Source organism: Mirounga leonina, unplaced genomic scaffold (assembly GCF_011800145.1).
Source record: "Mirounga leonina isolate KUSES-001 unplaced genomic scaffold, KU_Mleo_1.0 Mir_170, whole genome shotgun sequence".
Classification (NCBI taxonomy): domain Eukaryota; kingdom Metazoa; phylum Chordata; class Mammalia; order Carnivora; family Phocidae; genus Mirounga; species Mirounga leonina.
In genome coordinates, this window is record NW_023270433.1 from 35,375,031 (window position 1) to 35,402,045 (window position 27,015).

The window sequence follows — 27,015 nt, forward strand, 5'->3', positions numbered from 1 at the left end:
GATGTTCGATGAAAGTTAGTGGACTGAATAAATTAATGCTGGTCCTTGTGGATTTGAAGAATATTGTACATGAAAAAAGGCCAGAAGGAGACTGTGACATTTCCTTTGCTTTGATCCATCGTCTGTGCTCAGAGCAGTGATATCCAGATAGTGGCCTATTTTCAGGAAAACTTATAGTTGAATAAGATTCAATTGGAGCTGCATCCTAGGAGGAAAATGCACATTTTAAAGATCATGGAAACTGTATGGAACTTTTACAAAGATAGTTGCATTTAGAAATGACTCTGAAAGCATGTCAAAGTTTCTTTTATTTTTATTTTTTGAAAATGTGTGCTTTTGGCTTTTTTTTTTTACAGCCCATTAAATATTTGCACTGGCGAATAGATAAGGGAGTTAGAACTGGAAAGGGTCTTTTCTTTTTTTTAAGATTTTATTTTTAAGTAATCTCCACACTTAACATGGGGTTCAAACTCATAACCCTCAGATCAAGAATTGCATGTTCCACCGACTGAGCCAACCAGGTGCCCCAGAACTAGAAAGAATCTTAATAACCATCCAGTGTATCTCTTTCATTTTACAGATGTGGCTCAAAGACTTGAAGTGATTTGCCCAACCCTGAACTATTAGTCTCATGCTCTTGTCAGGACTAGACTCTACGACCCATTTTTTTTTTCCCAATGGCCAACAGACACATGAAAAAGTGCTCAACATCCCTCGGCATCAGGGAAATCCAAATCAAAACCTCAATGAGATATCACCTCACACCAGTCAGAATGGCTAAAATTAACAAGTTCGGAAACGACAGATGTTGGTGAGGATGCAGAGAAAGGGGAACCCTCCTACACTGTTGGTGGGAATGCAAGCTGGTGCGGCCACTCTGGAAAACAGTATGGAGGTTCCTCAAAAAGTTGAAAATAGAGCTACCCTACAACCCAGCAATTACACTACTGGGTATTTACCCCAAAGATACAAATGTAGGGATCTGAAGGGGTAAGTGCACCCCGATGTTTATAGTGGCAATGTCCACTATATGACCCGTTTTTAAAAGTCTCCTGTGTAGCTGATATGACAAATTCTTAATCTCAGGAAACAAACTGAGGGTTGCTGGAGTGGTGGGGGCTGGGAGAGATGGGGTGGCTGGGTGATAGACATTGGGAAGGGTATGTGCTATGGTGAGCGCTGTGAATTGTGTAAGACTGATGAATCACAGACCTGTACCTCTGAAACAAATAATACATTATATGTTAAAAAAAAAAAAAAAAGAAGATAGCAGGAGGGGAAGAATGAAGGGGGGAAATCAGAGGGGGAGACAAACCATGAGAGACTTTGGACTCTGAAAAACAAACTGAGGGTTCTAGAGGGGAGGGGCATGGGGGGATGGGTTAGCCGGTGATGGGTATTAAGGAGGACACATTCTGCGTGGAGCACTGGGTGTTATACACAAACAATGAACAAACCACCTTCACTTGGAACATCAACCACACCTGGCTGATGGTGGTGGAGGAACGATGTGTTTACTGTGTGAACTCTGATAACAGCGGCTGGACTGAAATCTGCTGGGAAGCCTGGGTCTCCTCTAGCTTATTTGGTGTCTCCAGAGCTGTCCAGGAATTTGATCTTGCCCGGTTCAAAAGCAACGTGACCAAGACAATGAAGGGCTTTGAGTACATCTTGGCCAAGCTGCAAGGGGAGGCCCCTTCCAAAACCCTCGTTGAGACAGCCAAGGAAGCCAAGGAGAAGGCCAAGGAGACAGCACTGGCAGCTACAGAGAGGGCCAAGGACCTGGCCAGCAAGGCGGCCAGCAAGCAGCAGCAACAGCGGCAGCACTTCGTGTAGCCAGCCCGGGCCCCGGGGCCGTGGGACACCTGACGGCCCGGCTCCAGTCCCTCTGCCCTTCCCCCTCGTACTTTACTAGTAAAACTCAGCTTCCAGCCCTTTCTGCTCTGGGGGAGAGGGGGGGCGTTGGGGCTGGGTGTCCTGTTCGGGGTGGAGCCGAGGACGGGCCCAGGGAGGGGCGGTGGCTTGCTCGGGGGCACAGCGTGCAGGGGTAGGAAGCCTAGACTGTAAGCTCTGCAAGGGCAGGGGCCTTTGTTGCGTTCTCTGATGTGTCCCAGGTACCTGGAACAGCATCTAGCACATAACAGGCACTCAATAAGTGTCTTGGAGGCACTATTGATGGAACGTACATCAAAACCAATGATGTAATGTATGGTGATTAACATAATAAAAATTTTAAAAAATTTAAAAAAAGGCAATTTTACCAAAGAATATATTTTAGAATTACAAAATTAAAAAAAAAAGTCTCCTGTGTAGGGACGCCTGGGTGGCTCAGTCAGTTAAGCTTCTGCCTTCGGCTCAGGTCATGATCCCAGGGTCCTGGGATTGAGCCCCACATCGGGCTCCTTGCTTGGCAGAGAGCCTGCCTTTACTCCTGCTTGTGCTCTCTCTCTCTGACAAAAAAATAAAATCTTAAAAAAAAAAGTCTCCTGTGTATAGCTAATAAATCATCCTTATTCAGATGCTGGTATTCCTTTTTAATATTTTGACTTCTTGAGTTACTTAAAACAGAAGAGTATATTAAAATCTACCAGTGAATACTACTGTTTCTGGTCATTTCTACTTGGATTCCTCCCATCCCCACCCTACCTCTTGGATGTCAAATGCCCAGATTTGGATTATCATAATCCTTGGTTTATGATATAGTCTCATCATTGGTCCTGTGTTAATTATTAATGTATAATAATAATCATTTATGAAGCCACTATCCCAAACAAAACCTGAGACCTTGGCAATCATGTACATCTAACTGTATGGTCTCTCCTCCCATTTTGTCTCACTCCCTGTAAAGTAAGCATCTGAAACTCATGCTCATTATTACCTTGCTTTCCTTTTGATGTAGTTTTATTGCAGCTCTCCCTCTCTGTATATTTCTTTTTGCCTATTTCACCCCTCCCCTCTGGCAGCCACCACTTTGTTCTCTATATTTATGAGTCTGTTTCTGTTTGTTCATTCGTTTTATTTTGTTTTTTAGATTCTACATATAAGGGAAATTATGTGGCATTTGTCATTCTTGGTCTGACTTACTTTACTTAGCATAATACCTCTAGGTCCATCCAGGTTTTTGCAAATGACAAGATTTCATTCTTTGTTTATGGCTGTGTAATATTCCATTGTGTATGTATATACACCACATCTTTATCCATTCATCTATCGATGGACACTAGGTTGCTTCCATATCTTGACTATTGTAAATAATGCTGCAATGAACATAGATGGGGTGCAAATATCTTTTGAATTAATATTTTCATTTTCTTCGGGTAAATACCCAGAAGTGGAATTATTGAATCATTTTATCTGTTTATTTTAATTTAAAAAGGTTTTGTGTTGTATGTAATCATTTGGAGTTTATTCTTTTCACATCTTGTTTCACTTGTGGTGGTCTCTTGATCTGAGGAATTTTTTTCAAGGGCCCCGTGATTTTCTTTTTCTTCATCTTCATTGAGGGGATTTATGCTTGCCCAGTATTGTCTTACAATCAAATGACTGATCTGGGATTCATCTGAAACTTTTTTTTGGTAAGATTTTTAAAAACTGAGGTATAGTTGACATATAACATTAATTTCAGGTGTACAACATAATGATTTGATATTTGTACTTATATGAAATTTTACAGCAATTCCTGGTCAGGATCAAAGGCGGAACGACACAAGTTATAGACTGCTGTTTCGGAGACCGAACAGGCTGTGTGGAACGGGCAGGGCACTGACGTGGCTCTTTCCTAACTGGACCCTCGTTTTGTGAGTAGGTGTGATCCCAATGAAACCTTCTGTCCACCAGCACTGGCTGTGCAGCTCCCACCAGGAGCACGCCGGGGTTTGGTTGCCAGACGACCGTCCCCTGGAATTGGGGGCACAGAGGCAGTGAGCAGTCCTGTGGGCCCCTCAGCTAGTTCTTTCACTTCCTTCCCAGGTTAGAACACCTTTCCGATCTTTAGGGACTTAGAAATATTGTTTACACAGATGGAAACAGTAGTAACAGGCTATTCACCAAAAGGAGTGGACTGTTTCTTCACAAACACAAATGTAAGACTCACTGTAACCTCTTTCCTAATTTGTAGTAATTCACACACTGATTCCAACTGCCATTGTTGGTCCTGCAGAATTTGTACGAGCCTCTCCCTTCTAAGCTGCACCCCACCTTCACATGCTGACCTTTCAGTCTCTCAGCTTCACTGCTTTCACCTGAACCCCCAACCTCTTACTGTCCTCAGCTCTTTTCCTTTCTCCCATTCCCAGCAAATTCCAACCAAACACTAGGAATTGCTATTTAGTTAGCACTTAACATCAGCTAGACACTGGGGCGAGTGGCTCTTTATGAATCATCTTGTGCTACTGTTTTGTCCTACTCAATGGAGTAGTAACATTAGTGTCTTCATTTTATGGCTAAGAGACTGAGGCTCAATGAGATGAATTTGGCCAACGTCTGTATCTCCAGGGAAGCTAGGAGGTGAACTAGTTTTTGTTGTTGTTGTTTGTTTTTATTTTTATGTTACAATGCCTTGGGCTCCAAGTAAAAGAAAACTTAAATTGGCTTTAACAATAATGAAATTATTTCATATAAAAAGGTTGGTTAGCTCAGTAATTCATCAAGGACCCAGGCCTTTCTACTCTCCTATCCATCCTTGCTGTATTCAGGCTCTGTCCCCAGGTTAGCCTAGCTTCCCACAAGGTTTCATGATGCCTACCAGAGTTCTGTCATCATGTCCATAGAACTTCTAAAGACAGGAAAGGACATCTTTCCTCCTTGTCCATCTCTCTCTCTCTCATTTGTCATGCATTTTAGAAGAAGATTTATTTATTTGAGGGGGGTGAGGGGCAGGAGAGGGAGAGAGAATCTTAAGCAGGTTCCACTTCTAGCCAGATGCAGGACTTGATCTCGACCCTGAGATCATGACCTGAGCTGAAATCAAGAGTTGGACGCTTAACCGACTGAGCCACACAGGCATCCCTGTCATGCATCTTTTTTTTTTGTCATGCATCTTTTTATTTTTTTAAGATTTTATTTATTTATTTGACAGAGAGAGAGAGAGAGAGAGACAGCGAGAGAGGAAACACAAGCAGGGGGAGTGGGAGAGGGAGAAGCAGGCTCCCCCGCAGAGCAGGGAGCCCGATGCAGGGCTTGATCCCAGGACCCTGGGATCATGATCTGAGCCAAAGGCAGACCCTTAACCGACTGAGCCACCCAGGCACCCCTGTCATGCATCTTTTTAAAGAGCATTTTAGGGGCGCCTGGGTGGCTCAGTCGTTAAGCGTCTGCCTTCGGCTCAGGTCATGATCCCAGTGTCCTGGGATCGAGCCCCGCATCGGGCTCCCTGCTCTGCGGGAAGCCTGCTTCTCCCTCTCCCCTCCCCCTGCTTGTGTTCCCTCTCTCACTCTGTCTCTCTCTGTCAAATAAATAAATAAAATCTTTAAAAAAAAAAAAAAAGAGCGTTTTAAGTTGCTTACTTTTCTTAGGACCGTCTCTTATCCTGGCTGACTTCCCTTTTATTGTCCAGAATGCCATAAGCCCGTGCCTCACTAATCACTGACAAGGGGGAATAGGACCACTACAATGGGCTTAGACTAACCAAGACTCATTCCCAGGGCTGGCTCCAAGCTTCCCTGAAGCTCTTGGCTGCTCCACAGAACAAAATTAAGGTTCTGTTAGGAAGAAGGGAGATGGGGGTAGGGGAATGGGTATTCAGTGTGCAACCAATAGTGTTTGTTACAGAATCCAAAAGTCTAGGTTGTTAACCTTGCCACACTGCTGCTTTTCTGGCTTCTCCCCTCAGTTCCCATCCCCATCTAGCATATTTCCTTAACAGTGAGCCAAGTCTACAACCCTAGCTCTAAATGCTACATGCCAAGGCCATCCTTGGCAGAACAGTGAGAAACGTGAAATGTATTCCTTGGGGCCCAGCGCTCCTGTGCAATCCACAAGTTAGGGACGCGTGCTTGGTTAGCCTGGGCATGTCACACTCGGGTGGGGAGAAGAGCAGAGGTTCTGCCTCCTGGAAAGGTGGACTGGCCTGACCCTGACCCAGCCCCAGAGCTGAGTTCCAGTCATGCTCCCCCCTCTCTGAGAGCTCTTCTTTCTGGTCCATACTTCTCTGCTCTTAGAATCTGAATTCTTTTTTCTTTTTTTTTCCCTTCCTTCCTTCCTCCCTCCCTTCCTTCCTCTTTTTTCTTTCTCTCTCTCCTCTTTCTTTTTTTCTTTCTTTTATAAATAAGCTCTGCAGCCAGTGTGGTGCTTGAACTCACAACCCTTAGATCAAGAGTTGCATGCTCTACCAATTGAGCCAGCTAGGCACGCTCTGAATTTCTTAACAAATTCTAATTTGTCCCCTAGTCTTAAAACCCAACATTACCATCATATTTCCTTTCCTTGAACTCCCACAGTAGAAAAACCCATATCCACTGAATTTACTAACCAGTCGCAGGTCTCCTATGTGAGTTAGAAGCTTAGAGAAAATATTAGACAATAGGGAAGAAAATTTTTAGTAGCTGAGTGCCAGGTGCTGGGGTAAATCCTTTCCCACACTGACTTTATCTTAACAGCACCCTGGTAGATTAGGTTATTTTAACTTTCACATTTGGGTTTAGGGAATTCATGTTCAGCAGAAGTTAAGTCACCTGCTCAGACAAGGTTAAGGATGGCTCGTGGCCACAAGCTAGTAGGAGCCCATGATAGTGTGACCTCAGGCCCATGATCTTTCCCCTCCACCCCCTCTTTCTGACTTCATGGTCTTTGCTGGTACAAAACACATTTGTATATATTAATTCGAGCCTCACAACAGTAGCAGGGTGAGTCCTGGTATCTACATTTTGTAAAAGGTTCAGAGATACTAAATGACTTGCCCGAAGTCATATGGAGCTTAGCTTTTCTGACTACAGAATATGCCTAGCAGAGCACGGCATTATTTGTTGAATGATAATCCAGATGATGGTGGATATTCAATAAATAATTCTTGTCAAAGTAAAATGATTGAAAAGAAACTTAATGTCACTGCTTAGAGGTCTCTAGGCTCCTTTTTCTCTCTGTCACCTCCCTTCTGGGATCCCCTTAGAGACCCTCTTTTCCCAGGCATTCCATCACTTTCAGTCAACACTCACAAAGAGTAGCACCTACATGTCTTCAGGCAGGGGGTTTAAGAAGGAAGGGTGGTCCTCTTTAAGACAGAGCTGAATGGACCTCACAGTTTTTGTTCTCTCACCTCCCACCTTAGGGCTTCCTTTGCTCCCTGGAACAGGGAGCCCACACTCAGACTTTTTCCCTACCTCCACGAGGTGGACTGCATTTGTTCTGGAGTAGACCAACCAGTGAGCTCCTGGCCTTGGCCCTGGCAGTTACCTCCCTAGTACCTCCTCCCCTCTCTCCTCCCTTGGCCCTGCCTCCTGCCTCTGGCCCCACCCCACCACCCTGGACACAGTACAAAGCCTAAAGCTTCGGCTCCAAGGGAAACAAAAGGAACTGCTTGGATTCCCATGACTATGGCCAGCACCTTCATACCAGGGCTGAACCCTCAGAACCCTCATTATATCCCAGGGTAAGACTTCTACCCAGGGCACACCCCTGCTTGCTTCTGGGAATAGGGCTATAAGGACATGGGAGTTGTGCCACGCAGGACTTGGGGGCCAATAGACAAACTGGTATGGTAGGCCCAAGGCTGAGATATTCATGGTGTTGGATGGAAAAGGAAGAACAAGGGGATAGTGGTAGCTGGGCCTGTCACAAAGCTTTGTGTTGTCTTCTCCATGGTAACAGGGTAATAGCAGAGGGGAAGGGTTGAAAACCCAGAGAGAACTGAGAAATGCCTGCTCCAAAGATATACGCAGCCGAATCCAGAAAAAAACTCAGGGCTTCAGAGGTCTCTGTTTCTATCTCTGCGGGTGGTGGGGGAGTCTAGAGGTGAGCGGGTGAGTCCTATGCTTACAGGTACACTGGACACTGCCCACTACTTCGCTTCAGCATGGGCCAGACCTATGGGCAGATGACCGGTCAGCTGCTTCGAGGGTTTCCTGGCCTAGCCTGGCCCCCCACCCATCGCACACTTCTGCCTCCCATCAGGCCTCCGGCATCTCCTGAGGTTCCCAGGGGAAGCCTGCCTGTCAGGCGGAGGCATGAAAGGCTCAGCTCCAGCATGATTCCTGGGTACACAGGTACGTACGGACAGTCTGAACAGGTGTCCCCAACCCAGACCATGTGCCCCAAACACTAACTGAGATCTTTCTTGCCCCCTCCCACCCAGGTTTTGTACCCCAGGCACAGTTCATCTTTGCCAAGAACTGCAGCCGGGTCTGGGCTGAGGCTCTGAATGATTTCACTCAGTGGTCTGTGGGACAAGGGGGTCAAGAGCTGCCAAAGGAGGCCAAGGGTAAAAAAGATGAGAAAGACGAAGAGCCAAAGCCAGAGCCAGAGCTGGAGGCAAAGGAGCCAGAGCTGGGGCAAGAGGCAGAGCAAGTGAGACCAAGAAGGCGGGAGGGGGCCCGGGGGGCTTGCGAGCGGGGGGCCCGGGGGGCTTGCGAGCGGGGAGCCCGACCTCTGTGTGGCCGGGCCTAGGCGGGGCAGCCAGGAGTAGCATGGCTATGGGTGCAGGGGATGGGGGCTTGACCGCTGGCTCCACCCCGCGGGAGCTTCTGTTGGAGCCCAGGGGCTGAACGGGACAGCCTTACTTCTTCTCTGCCACCTTCTCCTCACAAGGCTTCCCCCTATTCCATGGATGACAGAGATCCTCGCAAGTTCTTCATGCCAGGTGAGAGGAAGTGGCTAATGACCAAAGGCATGGGGAGGCTCCCAGGAGGTCCTGACTCAGTATCCCCCCCAGGCTTCACTGGTTACGTGCCCCGTGCCCGCTTCCTCTTCGGCTCCAGCTTTCCTGTGCTCACCAACCGGGCACTGCAGGAATTTGGACAGATGTACTCAGGGAGCAGACCCCAGAAGGATCCCAAACATCTCCCTCCACTTTCTAGGACCTATCCTCAGAACCTGTGCCTTTTACCTAATTATGGGGGCTATGTGCCAGGTGAGGATAGCCCCAGAGGGGACTGGAATATTTGTGTGTGTGTGTATGTGGAATGGGTGCAAGTGGCTTGTGGGGGGGGGCTTGGATCATGTGGTTTGGCTTTCTCACTGGGCAGAAAAGGATATGGAGGTAGCTCACAGTGGGAAGTTGGGACCAGATTTTGGAGGGCTTAGGCACTGGCTGAGAAATAAATGGCTCTCCTTGCCACTGGCTACAAGTGACAGATTCTGTTGTCCATACAGGATATAAGTTCCAGTTCGGGCACACCTATGGGCATCTCACCCATGATGCACTGGGCCTCACCACCCTCCAGAAGCAGCTCCTGGTATAGATAGGTACCTGGACTTCAAGTTCTCTCTTCTCTGTCTTCCTATCTCAGCCTTTTGGAAGGAAGAGAGGTGGGCCCGAGGGGGGGGGGGGGGGAGGCACAAAGAGAAATGGTTTGGAGGCCGAGCACCTTTTTTATTAATAGGTGTAATAAATAAATAAATAAATACATAAACAAGCCTGGGCTCCTCATCCCTCTTCTGACCACCAGGCACTGGCCACAGCCTATTTACATTTGGGGGCTTAGGGAGCTGGCCCCAATACTGTCACCTCTCCTCCTCACCACCTGGCCTAGGGAACCCTGCAAATGGGCCTCTGATCACCTCCCTCCATAGGGATGTGCTTATCTGTACCTATGGAAGGGCTGGCCCACGTGGGCCGGGGAAATCCTGGCAGCCCAGTGCTGCATCCCTTCCCTCCTTTCCTGGGTGGAGGTCTGGATGAGGTCACTGGGACAGTTAATGGGGAGTAATTAATACTGAGCACAGGGATGTATGGCCCCCAGCTCTCAGTCTATTCTCTGTGGCCAAGCCAGAGGGCTTGGGAAGGGCTCTCAGGCTCTGACACAGGGGTTATGAGGGTCCCTGAGGCCACCAGCATGCACAGGGCCTCAGTTTTGGCTGCTTCCGGGGGTTGGACTTGGAGATGGGGTCAAGGTCACATAGGCCAGAGGCACCAGGCCGGTGTCGGGGCCACGGCTGCAGCGCAGCCAGTCTCCTCCAGCTGGCCCCAGCACCCGTAGGATATCGCCCTTGCGGAAGCTCAGCTGTCCGGGGCCTGTGGCCAGATGATGACACAGTGCCTTCACCTCGCTGGGGAAACAACAAATGGAGGTCAGAGAAACCCCACCCAAAGCCAAACCCAGCCCCCCAGTGCTATCTTCCAGGGCTTACCCTGGAGGCTTGGAGGGCAAGACTGGAGAGTGTGGCTCCTGCAGGCTCTCCTTGGGCTCTGGCTCTCGGCGGGCACCCACCGTCTGTGCCACTAGTTGGAACATGGACTTGTCCAGGCTCAGCCAGTCGGACGGTAGCCTAGGGGAGAGCAGCCGGGGCTCCGGCTCTGTCTGTGCTCTGGCTTAGATAGGCTCCCCAAATCCCCCTGTCTACACCATGGGCTGCCTCTCACCTGTTTGTGGGCCGGGTCTCCCGCTGAGCCTTTCGGGAGCCAAAGAGGTGTCCCCACTTGATGCCCCCGGGTGAAGGCTCTGAGGCTCCTTCCTCATTTTCTGCTGGGGGGGCGGTGGACCCCTCCCTCTCCCGGCTGCGCCTCAGCTCAGCCAGTACAGAATCAGGGGGGCTCCCCATCCAGAAGGGCCAGCCCCTGTCCCGGCCGAGGGTCTCCTCAGGGGCAGGACAGGCCTCTGCCCCCTCGACTACTCCCTCTCGGGGGGGTGGTCCCCCGCCTCCTGCCCCTTTCTTTTTCTCACTGCTGCTATTGCTGCCACCACGGGGGAACCTAGAGCCCTCAGTTGAGCCGTCGATGTAGACCTGGGAGCTCTGCATGAGCTGGTACCACCAGCCAGCCTGCCCGCCTCGGGCCCACCTGCCACGTCCTGAGCCCCCCGCTGCCTCTGCCACCTCTTCTGTCTCCTCTTCCTCCGCGTCTTCTCCGCCTTCGGGGGCGCCCACACCCTTCACCCGCTCCCCCTGGACCGCCCCGTCCATGTCTCCGGGCCCCTCCCGGCCCCTGGCCCGGGCCAGCTGCAGCGTCGAGTGGGCGGACAGCAGCAGGTCCTGGGACACCCGCAGCAGCTCCTTGTGCTGCCGCTGCTGCTGCCCGCTTTGCAGGAGCCGGTGCTGGAAGAGCAAGTCGAGGCTGAAGGGCAGCAGGGCCAGGGGCTGCAGCAGCAGCAGCAGCTCCTCGAAGAGGCCGGGGCACACGCTATGCGCTGCGCTCAGGAAGCCCCACGGCTGGTAGTGGGTCTGGGTGATATCTGGGGGAGCAAGAGGGAGGGCCTGAGCCCCACAGAGAAGCAGGGCCTGGCCTGGGGGCGGGGCCCTCCGAGAAGCGGCCCGGCAGAGCCGCTGCGCGCACCGCATGGGCTGGGCACTGTGCCCTGGGGCGCACGCCAGGGCCAAAGAGGCCGCCGGAGGCTTGTGCCGGTCGTGACCTCCGCGGCCGTAAGTGGCGGCCGCAGTTCACAGGAGAGCTGTGGGGGTTCCTGGTCACCCTCGCCTCCAGACTGCCCGGGTATCCTGCTGACTCCAAGGCTCTAACACAAGTAGAAGCTGGGGACAGACTGGGCTGGAAGCCCAGGCTCTGAAGACGAAAGCTTGGGTGGTCCCCCTCCCCACCTCTACCATCTGTAAAGAGCCGTGCCTCCCTCTTCTGAGCCTCTGGGGTCTGGCCTATATTGAGTTTGCAAGAGAGAGCAGTGTTCCGGGCATTACCTTCGTGGTTATAGAGGTGATTAAACCAGAACTCCAGGGACCGGATGCTGTAGGGAAACAGAGAGAGTTGAATCTTGTGTGGAGATAGCCAGATGATAAGGTACAAAGGAGACAGACAGGGGGTCAGACATAGGGCAGAGGTATAGGTGAACATCTCCCTTCTATGGCAGGAATGCTACCTGGTTCATTTCACGTAAAATAGTTCTGGAAAGTCAGTGGGGGATGATGGGAGGGGGTTAACATGTAATTCACAAGCCAGTGACTTCCCTCTAGAATGGAGTTGGCTTGCCTAGGCCCCCAAGTCATGGCAGCTACTGAGTGAGAGTACAGGGTACACATCCCAAAGGGGATGACCCAGGCCCATACTTGAGAAAGAAGGACACTATGATGTGGATCTCAAGGGGGACTTATGGTCAGGCAGGATTTGGAAGTAGTGCTGGAGTTGAGGGGATCAAGGTTTACAATATCCAGAGAACCAGATTAATTTCCAAATAGGCCAGATTATGGATTTATAAAAGCCAAAGACCGTGCTGGTGATCAGTGCCAGAGGGTTGTGGGTGTGGTGGGAAACCAGAGACCTACTGAGAGACGCTGTAGCTAGATGGGGAGAAAGTGAGCCTGGGCCCTGGCCATAGAGCCTGCAGATCCCCCTTGGCCTGTCTCAGTCTAGGGAGTTGGTTCCACAGAAGTGGCAGAGCCCAGGGGAGAGGGCTGTGATTTGCCGCTCTTGTTGCCCCACACACTCACTTGAGCAAGCCGAGGATGAAGGCGTTGAAACGCATGGTGTGACTGGTGAGCTCCGGGAATTGGCTGACCTTGTTGTAGAGGCCGTGCAGGACCTTGGTGGACGGGCCTGAGAGGAAGCCAGAGTCAGCAGTCACGTGCCCAGTCTCCCGAATCCGAATCTCAGCCTGGGGTCCTCATCTTGTCGCCCAGCACTTACCTAGCTGTGTAGAAGCCTCAACCACACTCCACGGCATGTTCTTACGTTGCCCAATGATGACATCTAGCACGAAGGCCTTGAGCCCATCCTCCAGCACAGCCTGGACTGCAGGGCACAAGTACTTCAGAACCAGGTGGCCCACATTGGGGCTCACAGAACTATTCCCGAGCTTTGCCTGTGGATGCAGTAGAGAAGAACAGGGAATCACTGGAAGCCCGACCTTGGTCTTCTCTGACTCTCTTAGGCCTCAGCATGCTTCTCTTATGATCCCCATCCCGAAGTACCCAATTCTGGGTTCTAGGTGCAAGAGAGCAGGAGAAGGCGGCAGCATAGAATGGGTGAGGGTCAGCAGGGTAGAGTTCAGCTCGCCCCAGTTTTTTGCCTACCTTCACCCCAGGATCCCGGCTTGTGCCAAAATGGGCCACAATGAGGTCCACGGCAGTGTTAACCGCCTTCACCAGCCCTGCAAGTAAGAATTCCATGTGATGGGTTCCTTAGCAAGTCCCTGGGCAACTCAGCTGAAACTGAGCCCTCAGTGGAGAGAGGGAGGGGCGTCCACTCTCTCTCTCTGTCCCTGCACATGGGTGTCAGTCTTACTCAGGACCAGGCCCTGACCCCTCCCTGTTTTTGCCCAGTCCTCAAGCCCTGTTGTCACCGCCAGTGGACGCATCTCAGCGATTTTATCTTCAAGACCCTCTTACTCCAGTCCTGGATCGAGCTAACTATCCATCTTCTCTGCTCTGAGAAACCAGGCTACTGGCTGCTGGACAAAGTCCAGGGCCACTCACAACAGTGACCGACAAGGGCACCTCTTTGACGTGTGCCTTGCAGTGTCCTCTGCTATGCTCTCACATTGCCAAATCTTTACCCCTCTTCTCAAGCCCTTGGTTCGACCTCGAACCGAGGCCACTGGTCATCAATTCAACTTCCCTGTCCATCCAAAAGACATAACTACATTCTGTCTACCCTCATTCCCGCCCCCCTCACTCTCTTTCCATCTTGCTCAAGGTTCTTCCCTTTTCCCAGCTTTGAACCCCCCACTCTGCCTCTACAGGGAACTTCAGCTTCATCTTTCTCCCTCCCCACAGCTCCTTCCCTTCAGCCCACAATGATGCTCAACTCTTTCCCCATCATCTCACTGAAACAGCTCTCTCTCGGTCCAGTGGTCCCTTATTTGCTCAACATCTTAGTAGATGTTACCATCATGCTTACCCAAGCTGTTAGGCCCTGTTGTACTTGGGACTCCCCCCATTAGAGCACGCGGCCATTTATTTATGGCATGGCAGTATCCCTCACTCTACTTAGCTCCCTGAGGTAAGAGACCAAAGCCTGATTCTTAAGCATCTGATAAATGATCCTTGTGCATTCAGGCACACTTGTCCTACACGATGCACGGACTGCTACCTCGTGCCCCAATTCCTGTGCTGATTCCTTCCTAGCACTTGGGAGTTCTAGGAGGGCTAGACAGTAGGGCAACAGGCACAAATAGGTACCGACAACAGAATTCCTGGCCTGAGCTGGGGGTAACATTCACCTTTTTTCTGAAGCAGGTCAATGGAAATGGCCTCTGAGTTGCCATCTGGGGACAGACAAAACTCAGCTGGAGGCTTCTCAGTCAAGGAAAAGGGGTCTTGGAAGTCAGGGCAGGTCAGTGGTAATGGCTTCACTATTTGACCTGGAAAGAAGAGAAAAATCAATCTCAAGCAACTCTCCTTCCAAGAGCTGCAGCTCAGTTCTGTGCCTCATACCCTCTGGGACTCGTTCCTGTGGGCCTGCCCCTTCTCCAGCCCTGCCCAGCTGCGGTAGAGCCTGCCCTGGGTCCACTGGGCACCCGGCCCACACACCATTCGGCCGGCAGTTCAGATGGCCAGCAGCACTGAAGGAGCCAGGGAACTCAAAGATGGGGTTCCTTCGGGCCAGCCGAGCTTCCTGTGGCCTTCGGTCTAGGCTCCCTGACAATCCAGGTGGCCCTAGTGGGTTCTTCCTCCTGTATTCCCGCCACTTGAGTGCTTGAGGGGATAGGTGGTTGGCTGAAAGCAGAACAGATGAGCAGAAGAGACGGGCAAGAGTTAGCAGGAGACAGCATTTCACATCCACCCAGTGCAGTCATATACAATATGAGGGCTGGGAGTGCTTGGATATTATCCGTAGGTGCTGGGGAAGGAGATGTAAACATTTAACCCCTTACCCCAGGTTGGAGTATAAGAAAGCATCCAAAGGCGGGGTGGGGGGGGTCGGGTAGAAATGCTTGCGGTGGAGGGTAAAGCTCATACCGTTACTGGGCCTGGAGGCCATGCTGCCCTCACCACCTCCCCGTGCTAGACTTTCTGCTCGACTGAGGCTAGATCTCCAGGAGCCCAGAGGAGGCAAGCTTCCTGTTCCATGGAGACGGTACTCAGCCAAGGTCAGTATCTTCTGATCCCCCTTCTGTGGCTGCTGGAAGGTGGCAGGCCGGGCAACGGGAGGACAGGAGTGGCTCCATGGGGGTGGGCTTTCTGTGGCTGTGGCCTGCTCTGGAGGAGGGGAGCACGACGTGGAAGCAGAGGAGTCGGTGCTGGGCCCAAAGGGGCCAGCACTGCGGATTGGGGAGTAGCTACCCAGGGGTGACGGCCGTGAGGTTTCTGGCTCAGGCCCAGCTTTCCTGGCCCCTCTGTTGGTGGGTGCCTGTGACTCCCCTGAGGGAGCTAAGGCTGGGACTGGAGCAGTGGGGGCAGCCAGAGGGGCAGGCTGCTGTGCACGGCTGCAGCCAGAGAGGCTGTAGAGCTGGGAAAGGCTGTGGAGGGCGCGGGCCTTGGCCAACTGCTTCGGGAAGTGGTGCTGGAACACGAAGGGCTGGATGGGCAGCGTGGTTGGCCTCTGCTCCTTGCTGTAGCGAAGGACTGGTCGGCTCTCCGCACCGCCGCCTGTGGCGACAGTGATGGAGGAAGAATCAGACAGACCCTGGCGCCCCCAGCACAGGAAGCAAAGGAGCAGACGGATGATGCTCACTGGGGAGAGGGGAAGAGATGGGCAGGACCTGGCTTGTAGGAACTGAATGGGGTAAGGGCAATCCAAGTTTGGGAATATGACAGTGTGCCTCCCATCTTTTGTAAAACTTTTTCTATTGTTTTTATGATGCTGAACTCTCTTGTACTCTTGACTATTCACCCCATCTTCATTTTCTTGACTTCAAGGGTGGGTGTATCTTAAGGCTCCATTCTTAGATCTCCCTTTACACTTTCGTCCCTGCATTGTTCAAGTTCAGGCATTCATACAGATGACTCCCGAACCCACAGCTTTAGCCCCCACCTTCCCCTTAATCTCTGGATCATTCCGCTTTCACTTAAAATTTGCTATTTTGGGGCGCCTGGGTGGCTCAGTCGTTAAGCGTCTGCCTTTGGCTCAGGTCATGATCCCAGGATCCTGGGATCGAGCCCCGCATCAGGCTCCCTGCTCCACGGGTAAGCCTGCTTCTCCCTCTCCCACTCCCCCAGCTTGTGTTCCCTCTCTCGCTGTGTCTCTCTCTGTCAAATAAATAAATAAAATCTTAAAAAAAATTTTGCTATTTTAAGGGTGCCTGGGTGGCTCAGTCAGTTAAGCATCCGAATCTTGATTTCAGCTCGGGTCATGATCTCAGGCTCTGTGTTGGGCGTGGAGCCTACTTAAGATTCTCTCTCTCCATCTGGGGTGCCTGGGTGGCTCAGTCGGTTAAGCCTCTGACTCTTGGTTTTGGGTCAGATGATCTCATGAGTCATGATCTCACGGGTAGTGAGATCAAGCCCCATGTTGGGCTCCGCGCTCAGCAAGGAGTCTGCTGGAGATTCTCTCTCTCTCTCCTTCTCCCTCTGCCCCTCCCCCCACTCGCTCACTCTCTCTAAAATAAATAAAATCTTAAAAAGAAAAAGATTCTCCCTCTCCGTCTGCCCCTTCCCCCTAAAAATTTGCTTTTTATTTATTTTATTATTTTTTTAAGATTTTATTTATTTATTTGACAGAGACAGAGACAGCGAGAGAGGGAATATAAGCAGGGGGAGTGGGAGAGGGAGAAGCAGGCTTCCCGCCGAGCAGGGAGCCCGATGCAGGGCTTGATCTCAGGACCCTGGGATCATGACCGATTGAGCCACCCAGGCACCCCCAAAATTTGCTATTTTAAAGCAATTCATCTATCACCTTTCCCCTGATGACTTCCATTTCTGTCAATGGCAGAACCACCATTTCCTTTGTTTCTAAGGCCTAAAGAGTTGGAGTAAAGGTCACAGATATTCAGGGTAAGATGTTATTTACTTCAAGGTTTTACTCATCATCGCCTGTCTCCACTAAAGCTGACTCATTTCATTCTTAAGCAAATCTAACCATGATATTTCTTCATTTGCAGCTGGAATCAGCCTCCTGTCACCCCTATCAACCCCATTCCCACTCTTTCACGATCCTGGCATTGGGGCCTCAGGGTCCACATTTGCTCCCTCTACACAGAGTTGTGATCCCCAAGGCTGGTCCTCTCCTGTTCTTTCAGCCAATCTTCAGGTCAGTGTCTCTCAAGACACAGGGCTCAGAACTAACAAAACTCCAGGATACTGCACAGCCAGATTGTCTTTGTGCGTGAGTTGTGCTTCTAAAAAAAAACCCAACAAAACACTCCGCACACTGTAAACATCTGCATGACACAAGGTGGCGCTGTGAGCTTCTACGAAGCGAGAAACCCTGGGTGTGGCTCACTGGGCACAACTCCGGCTCAACAAATCTATGAGACAGGAATTAATACCCTTACCTGACAGCTCAGGGTATTGGAAATTTAGAGACATTAAGTCATTTGCCCAAGGTCACACAACTAGGAAGTGGCAGAGCTAGAATTCTGCTAAGCCAGAGTCTGACTTAGGGGCTAATGTTCTCTTTATCACATTGCACTACATAGGAAATGGTATCCCTCATCTTTTCCCATTTATTTACTTCATTGAGTCTTTTTTTTTTTTTTAAGATTTTATTTATTTATTTGACAGAGAGATAGACAGAAGAGCACAAGCAGAGGGAGTGGCAGAGGGAGAGGGAGAAGCAGGCTCTGCACTGAACAGGGAGCCCGATGCGGGACTCGATCCCAGGACCCTGGGATCATGACCCGAGCCGAAGGCAGTCGCTTAACCAACTGAGCCACCCAGGCGCCCCTTACTTCACTGAGTCTTAAGGGGATAGTGATCACAACCCCATCAGGGAGGGGTTTCAGACTCACTCCTAGGGGACATGTTCAAAATATACCCTCCTGTCACCTCCAATCTGTGCTTGGAGAGCAACCTTTGTCATTCTCCCTTGCTTACTGTGCTCCAGCCACACTTCCTTCTGTCCTTAAACATGCCAAGTCCATTAACATCTCGGGATCTTTTGCACCTGCTGTTCTGCCTGAAATCAACTCATCATCCAGGCATCAGCTCAAACATCACCTCCTCAGTGGTGACCACCCCAGTCCCTCTGACAAGTCATACTCTGTCTCATTATCCTGTTTTATTTTCTTTTTAGCATTTTATCACTATTAGAAGTTATCTTGGTTTTTGTCTATTACTCCTCATAAGGGCTCCAAAAAAAGCAGTGTTTCTGAATTGTTCATTGATGTATCCCCAGTGCCTAGAATAGAGCCCAGTATATAGTAGGTACTGAATCAATAGTAAATGAATGAAGCCCCACTGTCACCCTTGGTTCAGGCTAGTCTCGCTGCATCCAGATCTTCTTACATAAATCAGATTGCTTCCTAAAATACCCTGTGACCCTACTGCCCACAGAATAAAGTCTAATCTTCTCAAATAGGTATCCACACCTGCCACCATTTAGACTGCTCTCCCCTCAAACTCCCACACCTGCCATTCTCATTGACACCACTCTTCCCACCCCATTCCCATCTTTAAGTACACAGCCTTTCCTGCTGGGAATGCCTCCTGCCTATCCATTTATTTAAATATAAAATTTCAAGGCTGAACTGACCCTGGCTTTCAGATTAGGCCTTCCCAACCGTAGCTTTATTATACCCGCTATATAAAGTATGTTTGAATTAGACTGTTTATTTCTACTCTTTAAAAAATCCTCCCTAAGTCCCCAGGATAGGGTTTGAGTAGGGTTTGAGGCAGAGGAATGAGATCAGAGAAGGAGGGGCCTGACCTGGGGAGTGGGTCTCAGTTTTGTCCCCAGGGAATACAAAGAGTAAGGTTTCTCACTTTTCTATGTGACAGCCCTTGAGAAAATCAGAGACCACATTCACCCAAGTCTGCTGTTCTGTAGGTGACACAGTCCCAGTTCCTCAGTTCCTTCTTAAAATGGGGTACCCAGAACTTGCAGGTGAGCACTAACTGATTTAGAGGAGTAGAGGACTATCAGCTTCTCCTTTCTGGAGTCTATCAAGGAAGACAGTCATTTTAACTATTTGGAAGCCCTTCCAAACTGCTGACTCATTCTGAGAGTGCGATCAATTAAATATCCCAAATCAACTCAAGTATAGCTTACCTATCAAACCTGACACTGGTCCCTGCTTTTTTGTTTTGTTCTTTCCAGATTTGGTAAGATCTTTTTGAACGTTGACTCTGCTGCTCAGGATCTCAAAGAGATCTCAGCTTCTTTTGTCATTCATGAATTCATTGAACTGTCATTCATTAATTTTAAAAAAAGTATAGAATTGAGAGAAGAGCCCTGTGGGAGATCACTGGAGACTTATGGAACGGAATAGCATCTCTGTATGAAAAGCCTTAGCCAATAAAAAAACACACAACAGTTTCAATGCCTCTCCCATCTCTGACCAGTATTGTTCTTGCCCTCAGAATGCCAGCCACAGCATCCCCTGCGCCTAGAGACACCCACCAGACAGTCAAGTCTAAGAAGGGGGTGGGTTCCAAAGGACTCTGGCCAATCTCTGCTGTTTCTGACCCCCCTCCTCCCTGGAGGCCTCCCATTTCATCCTCCACCCCAAGGGCAGCTCCTCTGTGTCCTTTTAGGAGTGTGAAGTCTTCTGAGGCTATGATCTTCCCAATAGCAGAGATTACACCATTTATGGTTTTTTAACCCACTTCTTTTGAAAAGACATATGGACCAACCCGAGCCTACAGCATAGCAGATTCTCTTTTATCTCCCTTTCCCCTGCTTTATCTCTCCTTCCAAACCCTCTGCGATCTGGCTTCCCCCCTTCACTATTCCCAAATGTTGTTTTCGGGATTCTTCAGCCTTAATGTTAGTGATTTCTCTTCAAAACTTTGTTGAACCTAACTCTTTTTTGAAACTTTCTCCTCCTCTAGTGCCTGTGCCTTCACTCTCCCCTGGTTTTCCTCCTATTTTCCTAATTCTTCTCAGAACCTTTGAGTGTTGCTCTGCTCACCCTTAAATCATTGTATCCTCAGGGCTCTCTGTCCTTGTTCCCTTTACAACTCCACACATTCTCCCTAGGTGCTCTCATCCACTCAAAGTTTTAACTACTTCTGTTATTCTGATGACTCTGATCTTGGTGGTCTCCTGACCCCCAGGGCATCCTTTCCAATCCACCTTTCCCCCAAACAACCAGTGATCTTTCTAAAATGCAAAAAAACTATGCCACTAAGCTGTTAAAAAACAAAATGCCACTTCCCTGATTAAAATCCTTCAATAGTTCCATCCACACCCCACCATGGCTGGAAAGCATCAAGTTATTCTGTACCTTGTTGGTTTTATACGGACTACTGTATGAACCTAGAATGTTCTTCTCACAAGTGTCCACAAAGCCTATTCCTCATCCTGTTTCTAGACTGGTTTTATTTATTTATTTATTTTAAAAGATTTTATTTATTTATTTGACAAACAGAGAGAGTTAGTGAGAGCAGGAACACAAGCCGGGGGGTGGGAGAGGGAGAAGCAGGCTTCCCGCCGAGCAGGGAGCCCGATGCGGGGCTCGATCCCAGGACCCTGGCATCATGACCTGAGCCGAAGGCAGACGCTTAACGACTGAGCCGCCCAGGCGCCCCTAGACTGGTTTTAAATATAAATTCTGTTAGCACTCCTTCTCTGACATTTTAGTCTGTCTAGAGAGCCCTCTCATAGACCAGTACTGGACACCGTCATCTCTGGTTTTTGTTTTTAAGTAGGCTCCAATGCAGGGCTTGAACTCATGATCCTGAGATTGAGACCCGAGCTGAGATCAAGAGTGGGCAGCTTAACCAACCGAGCCACCCAGGCGCACTCCCCCCTCCCCCAACTCTGTGTTTTTAATTATGTTTCCTTTTCTGTTTTCATCCTTAGTCAGAATTCCTTGAGGCTAGAGACTGTCCCTCACATCTCTCCATCACCAACATTTAACATAGAGCATTTATAAAACAATTATTTAAATGTAATAAACAGGGGAAGAGCGGGCCCAGGAGGCTTAAAAGTCAAGTGTCTGGTTTCAGGCTCTTTGAAAAACGGCAACAATCACTGATCAAAGAATGAACTTCACTGACTTGCAGTGTGGTTTGCCTAAGGGACATATCCCTTAAGCACTGCAAATTCCTAAATGTCCCAAACTGAACTTGGGCTTTATCCCTTTTCCAGGAAATCCACTTTACATCAGTGTCTGTGGTCCCTATTCACGTACCATCATCTTTCCAGTCATCCAGGCTTATAATCACAACCGTCTGCGTACTTCCTTTCCCAATATATCAGTCTCTGAGTCCTGATAATTTCAGTGTATTTTTTATCTTTCCCCCCATTACAACTGTCAGACATGACCTGGACTGGAAAGATGATGGATCTAGGTTGAGGAACCTTTAGTGGTTATGGAGGGGGTGGTTGCCAGGGCCCTATCATTGAGGAGGCCATGCATATATTCCGGTATTCTCCAGCCTCTATGTTCCTTACCGTCAGCTCTAGCTCTTGCATCCTTCTGGGTATGGCTGTTGGCTGGGCTCCCTGGGAGAGCAGGCCCTGGATCCATCAGCTGGGCCAAGGGGCCTTGCCCAGCAGCTCTGAGGCTAGCAGGTGGCATCTCACTGGCCTGGGGGCCCTGACAGACCTGGGTGGACCAGGGCTCTGGGCCAAATAGGTCCATGCCCGGCCCCGAGGGCATGGGCGGTAGGCTGTGGCTACAGCGAGTGCCCTCGTCCAGTGGGCCCACCCTATCTTGCTGGGCTTCTTGGATGGGTGAGAACTCCTGGGAGGAGTCCCCAACGCTCACTCGAAGCGGCGGGGAGCCAGAGCCTGCAGCTTTCTTCCGGCCCTTGGCGAGCTCAGCAAAGGAGGTGACCCGCCGAGGTGGGGAGCCAGAGCCAGCGAGGGCTGCAGGACCCTCACTCAGGCGCACTGGGCAACTCAACATGCGCTCCAGTGAGCCCAGGCGGACAGGAGGGCTGCGCGCGAGGCTGCGATCGCAGCTTCGAGAGCGCTGGCGTCCAGTGCTGAGGTTGGGGGGCGAGGTGTTGGTGTACACTTGCCCCTCGATCACGGTGGGGCCCACAGGTGCCGCTGCTTCCACCGGGGAACCCACCGCTCCTTGTTCCTCTGGCTGGACTTCTGGCCTCTGGAATAGGTAATACTCAGAGGGCTGGCTGGGGCCAGGGTCTGGGCTGGGGCCTGGCGCAGGGCTTATCTTGGTGTGATCCTCAGAGCAGCTGGTGACGGAAGAGCCAGCTGGGCTTGGGGATGACTGGGAGGACAGGTCACAGGTGACAAGTTTATAGTAATTCTGTGTGGCCACAACGAGACGCGCCTGGCTCTGGAAGCAGGCCGTGAGGTCGGCCCCCCCTGGGCAGGGCTCACAGTGTGGGCGGCAGGAGTTGCAGTTGGCATCGAGCTCGGGAGATGAGGCATGAGGGCAGCCGTAGCTCCCTTCCCCGCCTCCGCTGTCCGGGTGGTGGGACTCACAAGACATCTTGGACTCGGCTGGGGAGGGCTGCAGGTCCAGGTAGAAGGCGCCAGGGTCTGAGCGGCTGCAGAAGGAAGAGCTGCTGCACAACTGTGGGGCGGCGTTGAGGTTGGCGCGGGAGCTGCCGTGCGTCTTGCTGTAGAGGGTGCTGAAGGTGACCAGCACGCCCTCCGAGCTGTTGCAGGAGGAGTCACTCGCGTAGCCCATGGACTGGTCGGCCGCCTCGGACGGGCTGGAGGCGCTGCTGCAGCGGCGGCGCCGCGACCCCGAGCCCGAGCAGCCTGGGTTCCGCGGCGATTCATCTGAACTGAGCTTCCAGTCCGGATCGAAGGAAAAGCCCGACGTCTCACTGGCTCCGCCCCCACTGCCAGGTCCCCCACTCTCGTCCAGCTCCATGGTCTCTGCTTCCAGGTCTGGCCGGCCGCAGTGGCTAGTGCCGCAGTGCTGGGGATGCAAGGTGGCCCTCGGCTCCTGTTCCTGCCCCTCCACTACTCCAGCTCGACTAAGCGTCGCCCCCCACGGCCTGCCCGCCCTAGGGCCAGGTGGTGGCAGCTGGAAAGGGGACAGATGGAAGGTGGGCTGACCTGCCCCGTGCAGGTGGAAGGACTGCTGGGTGGCACCGTCACCAATGCTGTCATCACAGAGGTCACCAAGTCCTGGCTCAGCCACACCCTCCTGCAGCAGGAAAGGATTGTGTCGTTTAGGGGCCCCGGGGCCTCTTCCATCCCGAACCCTGCTCCTCGTGCTGTCTGCAGGCCGTGCGGATCCCCCTGGGGCAGAGTGCAGACTGTTGTACAGCAGCGAGTCAGCTTGTCCTAGGTCTTGATCAGGCCGGCTGGTGCCCAGGTCAGGGGGGCAGAAAGGGTTGGATCTCGTGCTCCCACTACCTCCACCTGTCCCTCCACAGCACTGCCTATCTGGGACTTGGCAGTGCACCAGGGGGATGTGGTGGACGATGAGGGTCTCTCCAGTCAGCTTTGGGGGACTATCCATTCTGGAAATTTCGAACAAGGGCATCAACAGCACCAGACACTGCCCCCGGAGCCCAGTGGGGCAGAACACATTTCATCAGGAGAGCTTGGCACCTGGAGAGAGAGGGAAAGAAAGGGAACCTAATGTCACCTCCCTGGAAGTCAGGGACATGCCCTTCCCCATAGCATTTTCAGAGGGAGAAGAACCCAAGAGGAGAAACGACTCAGAGTCAAGATGGAGCTTGATAACACAGCCCGACAGGGCCGGGCTACCCTGCCCTACTTTCTGCACGGGTCCAGCTCTTGAGTGCCCCCTTCATTGGCCGTGCATCCACTTGGTGATAAAAGGCAAGCTCCTTTTCATGCCACCTACAAAGGTCTGGGGATCTCAAGGACAGCACTTTCTCCTTTTCTTTCAAGGACAAGTTCTTAGCAGTAAACAATGACTAGTCCCAAGTACAAAAAAAGTATGAATAGTACCTTAGAAAAACCATCTAGGAAGACCGAAAGGGTGCTCGGCACTGAGGAGGACAGGGAGGTGCCTTAGACCCAGCTTGAGCTTGCAAGCTCTCAGATAAGGGGAAAATCATGAAGATGAACTATATCATGGACTCATAGCAATAAGCTATTAATTTGGCAAGAAAACTATTTTTAAATTGTTCTGTATTGTTTGCCCCCATGTCACCTCATTTTCTCCTCTGAGCCCCAGAATGCTCATCCCTCTCTGCCGGCTGTGGGCTAATGATCCTCACTCTCCCTACTACTGTCCTGGAGCTGCTGCTGCTTTTTTTCTTTTTTCTTTTTCTTTTTTCAAGATTTTATTTTTAAGTAATCTCTGCACCCAACACGGGGTTGGAACTCACAACCCCGAGATCAAGAGTCACATGCTCCGACTGAGCCAGCCAGGCGCCCCTGTCCTGGAGCTTCTTGAATACAGAGACCGAGTTGGTCATTAGAGTGACTTGACTAAAAGTATGGGTGATGCCAACCTCTTCCTTCTCACTGAGGGGGTGGGTGTCTATTTCTATCTCTTGTATCACTCAGGCACACAGCAGTCCTAGCAAACATGATAGGCCTAATACATTCTTGTCCAGTTCAGGATACAGATCTTCTGAAGTGCCCAAATTCTGTCCATTTTCAGTCCAGAACTTTCACCATGGGGGTCCCCTAGAAAGTCTTCTCTTCCCAGTTTTTCCTCCAATAGGCTAAGGTAAAGCTCTCTCCTATTCAAGGTCTCCCGGTCCCAAGCACACAGAGCCTATTCTGAGCTTCTCTGGTCTGCTGGCTGGACTGCGACAGAACGGCTTCCTCAAATTCTAGTCTCCTGTACTACCAAATTCAAGTCCTAAGAGTCCTTGCTTGCTCAGACTCCTCTTATCTAACTTCTGCTAATTCATTCATTTCTCTTCCCTCCCTTTTTATTCTTGTCATTTTCCTTCCACCCACTGTGAACCTAAATTCCTCAATGCCTGAGTTTTCCACCATTTAGTTGAATACTTAATACCACCAATTTTTAAAAATTTAACTCATTTAGATTACAGGGTCACAGCTCTTCCCATGTGGAGTACGAAAAGATCTAGGCAAGTCACACATGCTCAAGGACATGAACAGGCAATACATAAATGAAAAAATTCAAGTGGCTGATAAATAAGTGTGTGAGGAATTCAGTTTTAAAAATTCTTTTATAAATTAAATTACATCAAAATTAAAAAGCAAGTGTTTATCCTCTCCCCTCCCTTTTCTTTCTGAGAGGAAGACTTCTTTGTTGGACTCCCAACCCTTTGGGAATTGAATGAAGATAATGAGTTGATACAGAGAAAGGTAGAAACCAAAGAGGCTAAACTGAGCTACAAGGTTTGAGTTCTAGAAGAAACCACGGGAATAAACATTTGTTATCTTGGATTGGGTGATGGTTTCTTAGATATGACACCAAAAGCACAAGTGACAAGTGAATAGAGAAGGTGGACTTCATAAAAATTAAAAACCTTCGTGCCTCAAATGATACCATCAAGAAAAGACAACCCACAAAATGGGAAAAAATATTTGCAAAGAGATTACTGATCAAAATATATGAAGAACTCTTACAACTCGGGGCACCTGGGTGGCTCGGTTGTTAAGCTCGCTGTGTCTCTCTCTCTCTCTCTCTGTCAAATAAATAAATAAAATCTTAAAAAAAAAAAAGAACTCTTACAACTCAACGATAAAAAGACATATAACTCAATTAAAAACTGGGCAAAGAACTTGAATAGACATTTCTCCAGAGAAAACTTACAAACGGCCAATAAACACATGAAAAGATGCTCAACATCATTAGTCATCACAGAAATGAAAACCACATTGAGATACCACTTCATCCCCACCACGATGCCTAAGATAAAAGACAGACAGTAACAAATGTTGGTGAGGATGCAGAGATATTGGAACCCTCAACCTTGCTGGAGGCATGGTAAAATGGTGGAGCCACTTTGGAAAACCAGTCTGATCTGACAGTTCCTTAAAATGTTAAACATACAGTTACCATATGACCCAGCAATTCTACTCCTAGGTATATACCCAAGAGAAAACACATGTTCACACCAAAGCTTGTATATTAATATTCATAGCAGCATTCACAGTAGCCAAAAAAGGTTGGAGCAAGCCACTGTCCATTAACAGATGAATTGGTTTTGTTGTATATGCCTTCTGTCCATTCTGTATATGCCACTGCATATGGGAGAGGATAAACATAATGTGATACAGGGGCACCTGGCTAGCTCAGTTGGTAGAGCATGTGATTCTTGATCTCAGGGTCTAAAGTTCAAGCCCCACACTGGGTGTAGAGCTTACTTTATTTTTTAAATTTGGTTTCTCTTTTTTCTTTTCTTTTTTTAAGATTCTATTTTTAAGTAATCTCTTCACCCAAAGTGGGGCTCGAACCAACAACCCTGAGATCAAGAGTTGCGTGCTCCACCAACTAAGCCAGCCAGGCGCGCCAGTGTAGACAGACAGGTGATAGATAGATAAATAAATAGATAGTTAGATAGACAGATAGCTAAAGCTGCAACAAAAAAACTGATGTTAAAAAAGTAATTTTGATATATACATGCAACAGAATATTATTTAGCAATAACAGGAATCAGGTAGTGATCCATGCTACAATATGAATGAACCTCAAAAAGGTAAGTGAAAGAAGCCAGTCATAAAAGGCTTCTTTGTATGATGTTGTATGATTCCATTTATATGAAATGTCCAGAATAGGCAAATCCACAGAAACAGAAAATAGATTAGTGGTTGCCAGGGACTGGAGGACTGGGGAATGGGGAGTGACTTCTAATGGGTAATGGAGGTTCTTTCTGGGGTGATGAAAATGTTCTGAAATCAGACAGTGGTGATAATTATGAAAGTCTGTGAGTAAAATCAAAACTACGGATTTTTGTGGTACGTGAATTATATCTTAACAAAACTGTTATTTAAAGCCTTTTTTAAAATAGAAAAAAAGATTAAGATTTATGAGAAGAGGAAAGGAGAGG

The 27,015-nt window shown here is 49.7% G+C and overlaps 3 protein-coding genes across 7 annotated transcripts in view; 2 read left to right on the forward strand and 1 right to left on the reverse strand.

Annotated features, from left to right (window-relative positions):
• Nucleotides 1-1,384: 1,384 nt before the first annotated feature.
• On the forward strand, nucleotides 1,385-2,260 carry LOC118017979 (PRELI domain-containing protein 1, mitochondrial-like). The gene has a single exon (XM_035016376.1). The coding sequence runs from the start codon at nucleotides 1,393-1,395 to the stop codon at nucleotides 1,834-1,836; it is 444 nt and encodes a 147-aa protein (XP_034872267.1). The 5' UTR covers nucleotides 1,385-1,392; the 3' UTR covers nucleotides 1,837-2,260.
• A 1,356-nt stretch (nucleotides 2,261-3,616) lies between these two features.
• On the forward strand, nucleotides 3,617-9,556 carry FAM166B (family with sequence similarity 166 member B). Of its 2 annotated transcripts, XM_035016374.1 has the most exons (7): nucleotides 3,617-3,797; nucleotides 7,265-7,585; nucleotides 7,975-8,198; nucleotides 8,288-8,499; nucleotides 8,740-8,791; nucleotides 8,864-9,061; nucleotides 9,304-9,556. In XM_035016374.1, exons 2-7 carry the CDS (start codon nucleotides 7,524-7,526, stop codon nucleotides 9,390-9,392), a joined length of 837 nt encoding a protein of 278 aa, XP_034872265.1. In that variant the 5' UTR covers nucleotides 3,617-3,797; nucleotides 7,265-7,523; the 3' UTR covers nucleotides 9,393-9,556. The 2 variants fall into 2 exon arrangements, with proteins under 2 accessions (XP_034872265.1, XP_034872266.1); XM_035016375.1 differs by lacking the exon at nucleotides 7,265-7,585.
• Nucleotides 9,508-27,015, reverse strand: part of RUSC2 (RUN and SH3 domain containing 2) — a 72,463-nt gene continuing 54,955 nt past the window's right edge. For 2 of the 4 annotated variants that reach the window (XM_035016372.1, XM_035016370.1), the window contains exons 2-12: nucleotides 21,533-23,620; nucleotides 14,995-15,624; nucleotides 14,566-14,751; nucleotides 14,256-14,396; nucleotides 13,108-13,184; nucleotides 12,722-12,896; nucleotides 12,526-12,631; nucleotides 11,779-11,825; nucleotides 10,514-11,321; nucleotides 10,282-10,419; nucleotides 9,508-10,200 (exon numbers count right to left, since the gene is read on the reverse strand). In XM_035016372.1, coding sequence (XP_034872263.1) covers nucleotides 9,999-10,200; nucleotides 10,282-10,419; nucleotides 10,514-11,321; nucleotides 11,779-11,825; nucleotides 12,526-12,631; nucleotides 12,722-12,896; nucleotides 13,108-13,184; nucleotides 14,256-14,396; nucleotides 14,566-14,751; nucleotides 14,995-15,624; nucleotides 21,533-23,552 — 4,530 coding nt within the window. In that variant the 5' untranslated portion in view covers nucleotides 23,553-23,620 and the 3' untranslated portion in view covers nucleotides 9,508-9,998. Of the gene's footprint in view, nucleotides 10,201-10,281; nucleotides 10,420-10,513; nucleotides 11,322-11,778; nucleotides 11,826-12,525; nucleotides 12,632-12,721; nucleotides 12,897-13,107; nucleotides 13,185-14,255; nucleotides 14,397-14,565; nucleotides 14,752-14,994; nucleotides 15,625-21,532; nucleotides 24,323-27,015 lie in introns of those variants that run through there. The other 2 variants (XM_035016371.1, XM_035016373.1) reach the window with 2 other exon arrangements.

Excerpts from the sequence above, each read along its gene's own strand:
- LOC118017979 (XM_035016376.1), top strand. The coding sequence starts at position 1,393 with ATGGGTATTAAGGAGGACACATTCTGCGTGGAGCACTGGGTGTTATAC.
- FAM166B (XM_035016374.1), top strand. The coding sequence starts at position 7,524 with ATGACTATGGCCAGCACCTTCATACCAGGGCTGAACCCTCAGAACCCT. Across the intron at positions 8,792-8,863 it reads TCGCAAGTTCTTCATGCCAG|GCTTCACTGGTTACGTGCCC; the intron begins GTGAGAGGAAGT and ends TATCCCCCCCAG. Across the intron at positions 9,062-9,303 it reads TTATGGGGGCTATGTGCCAG|GATATAAGTTCCAGTTCGGG; the intron begins GTGAGGATAGCC and ends TTGTCCATACAG.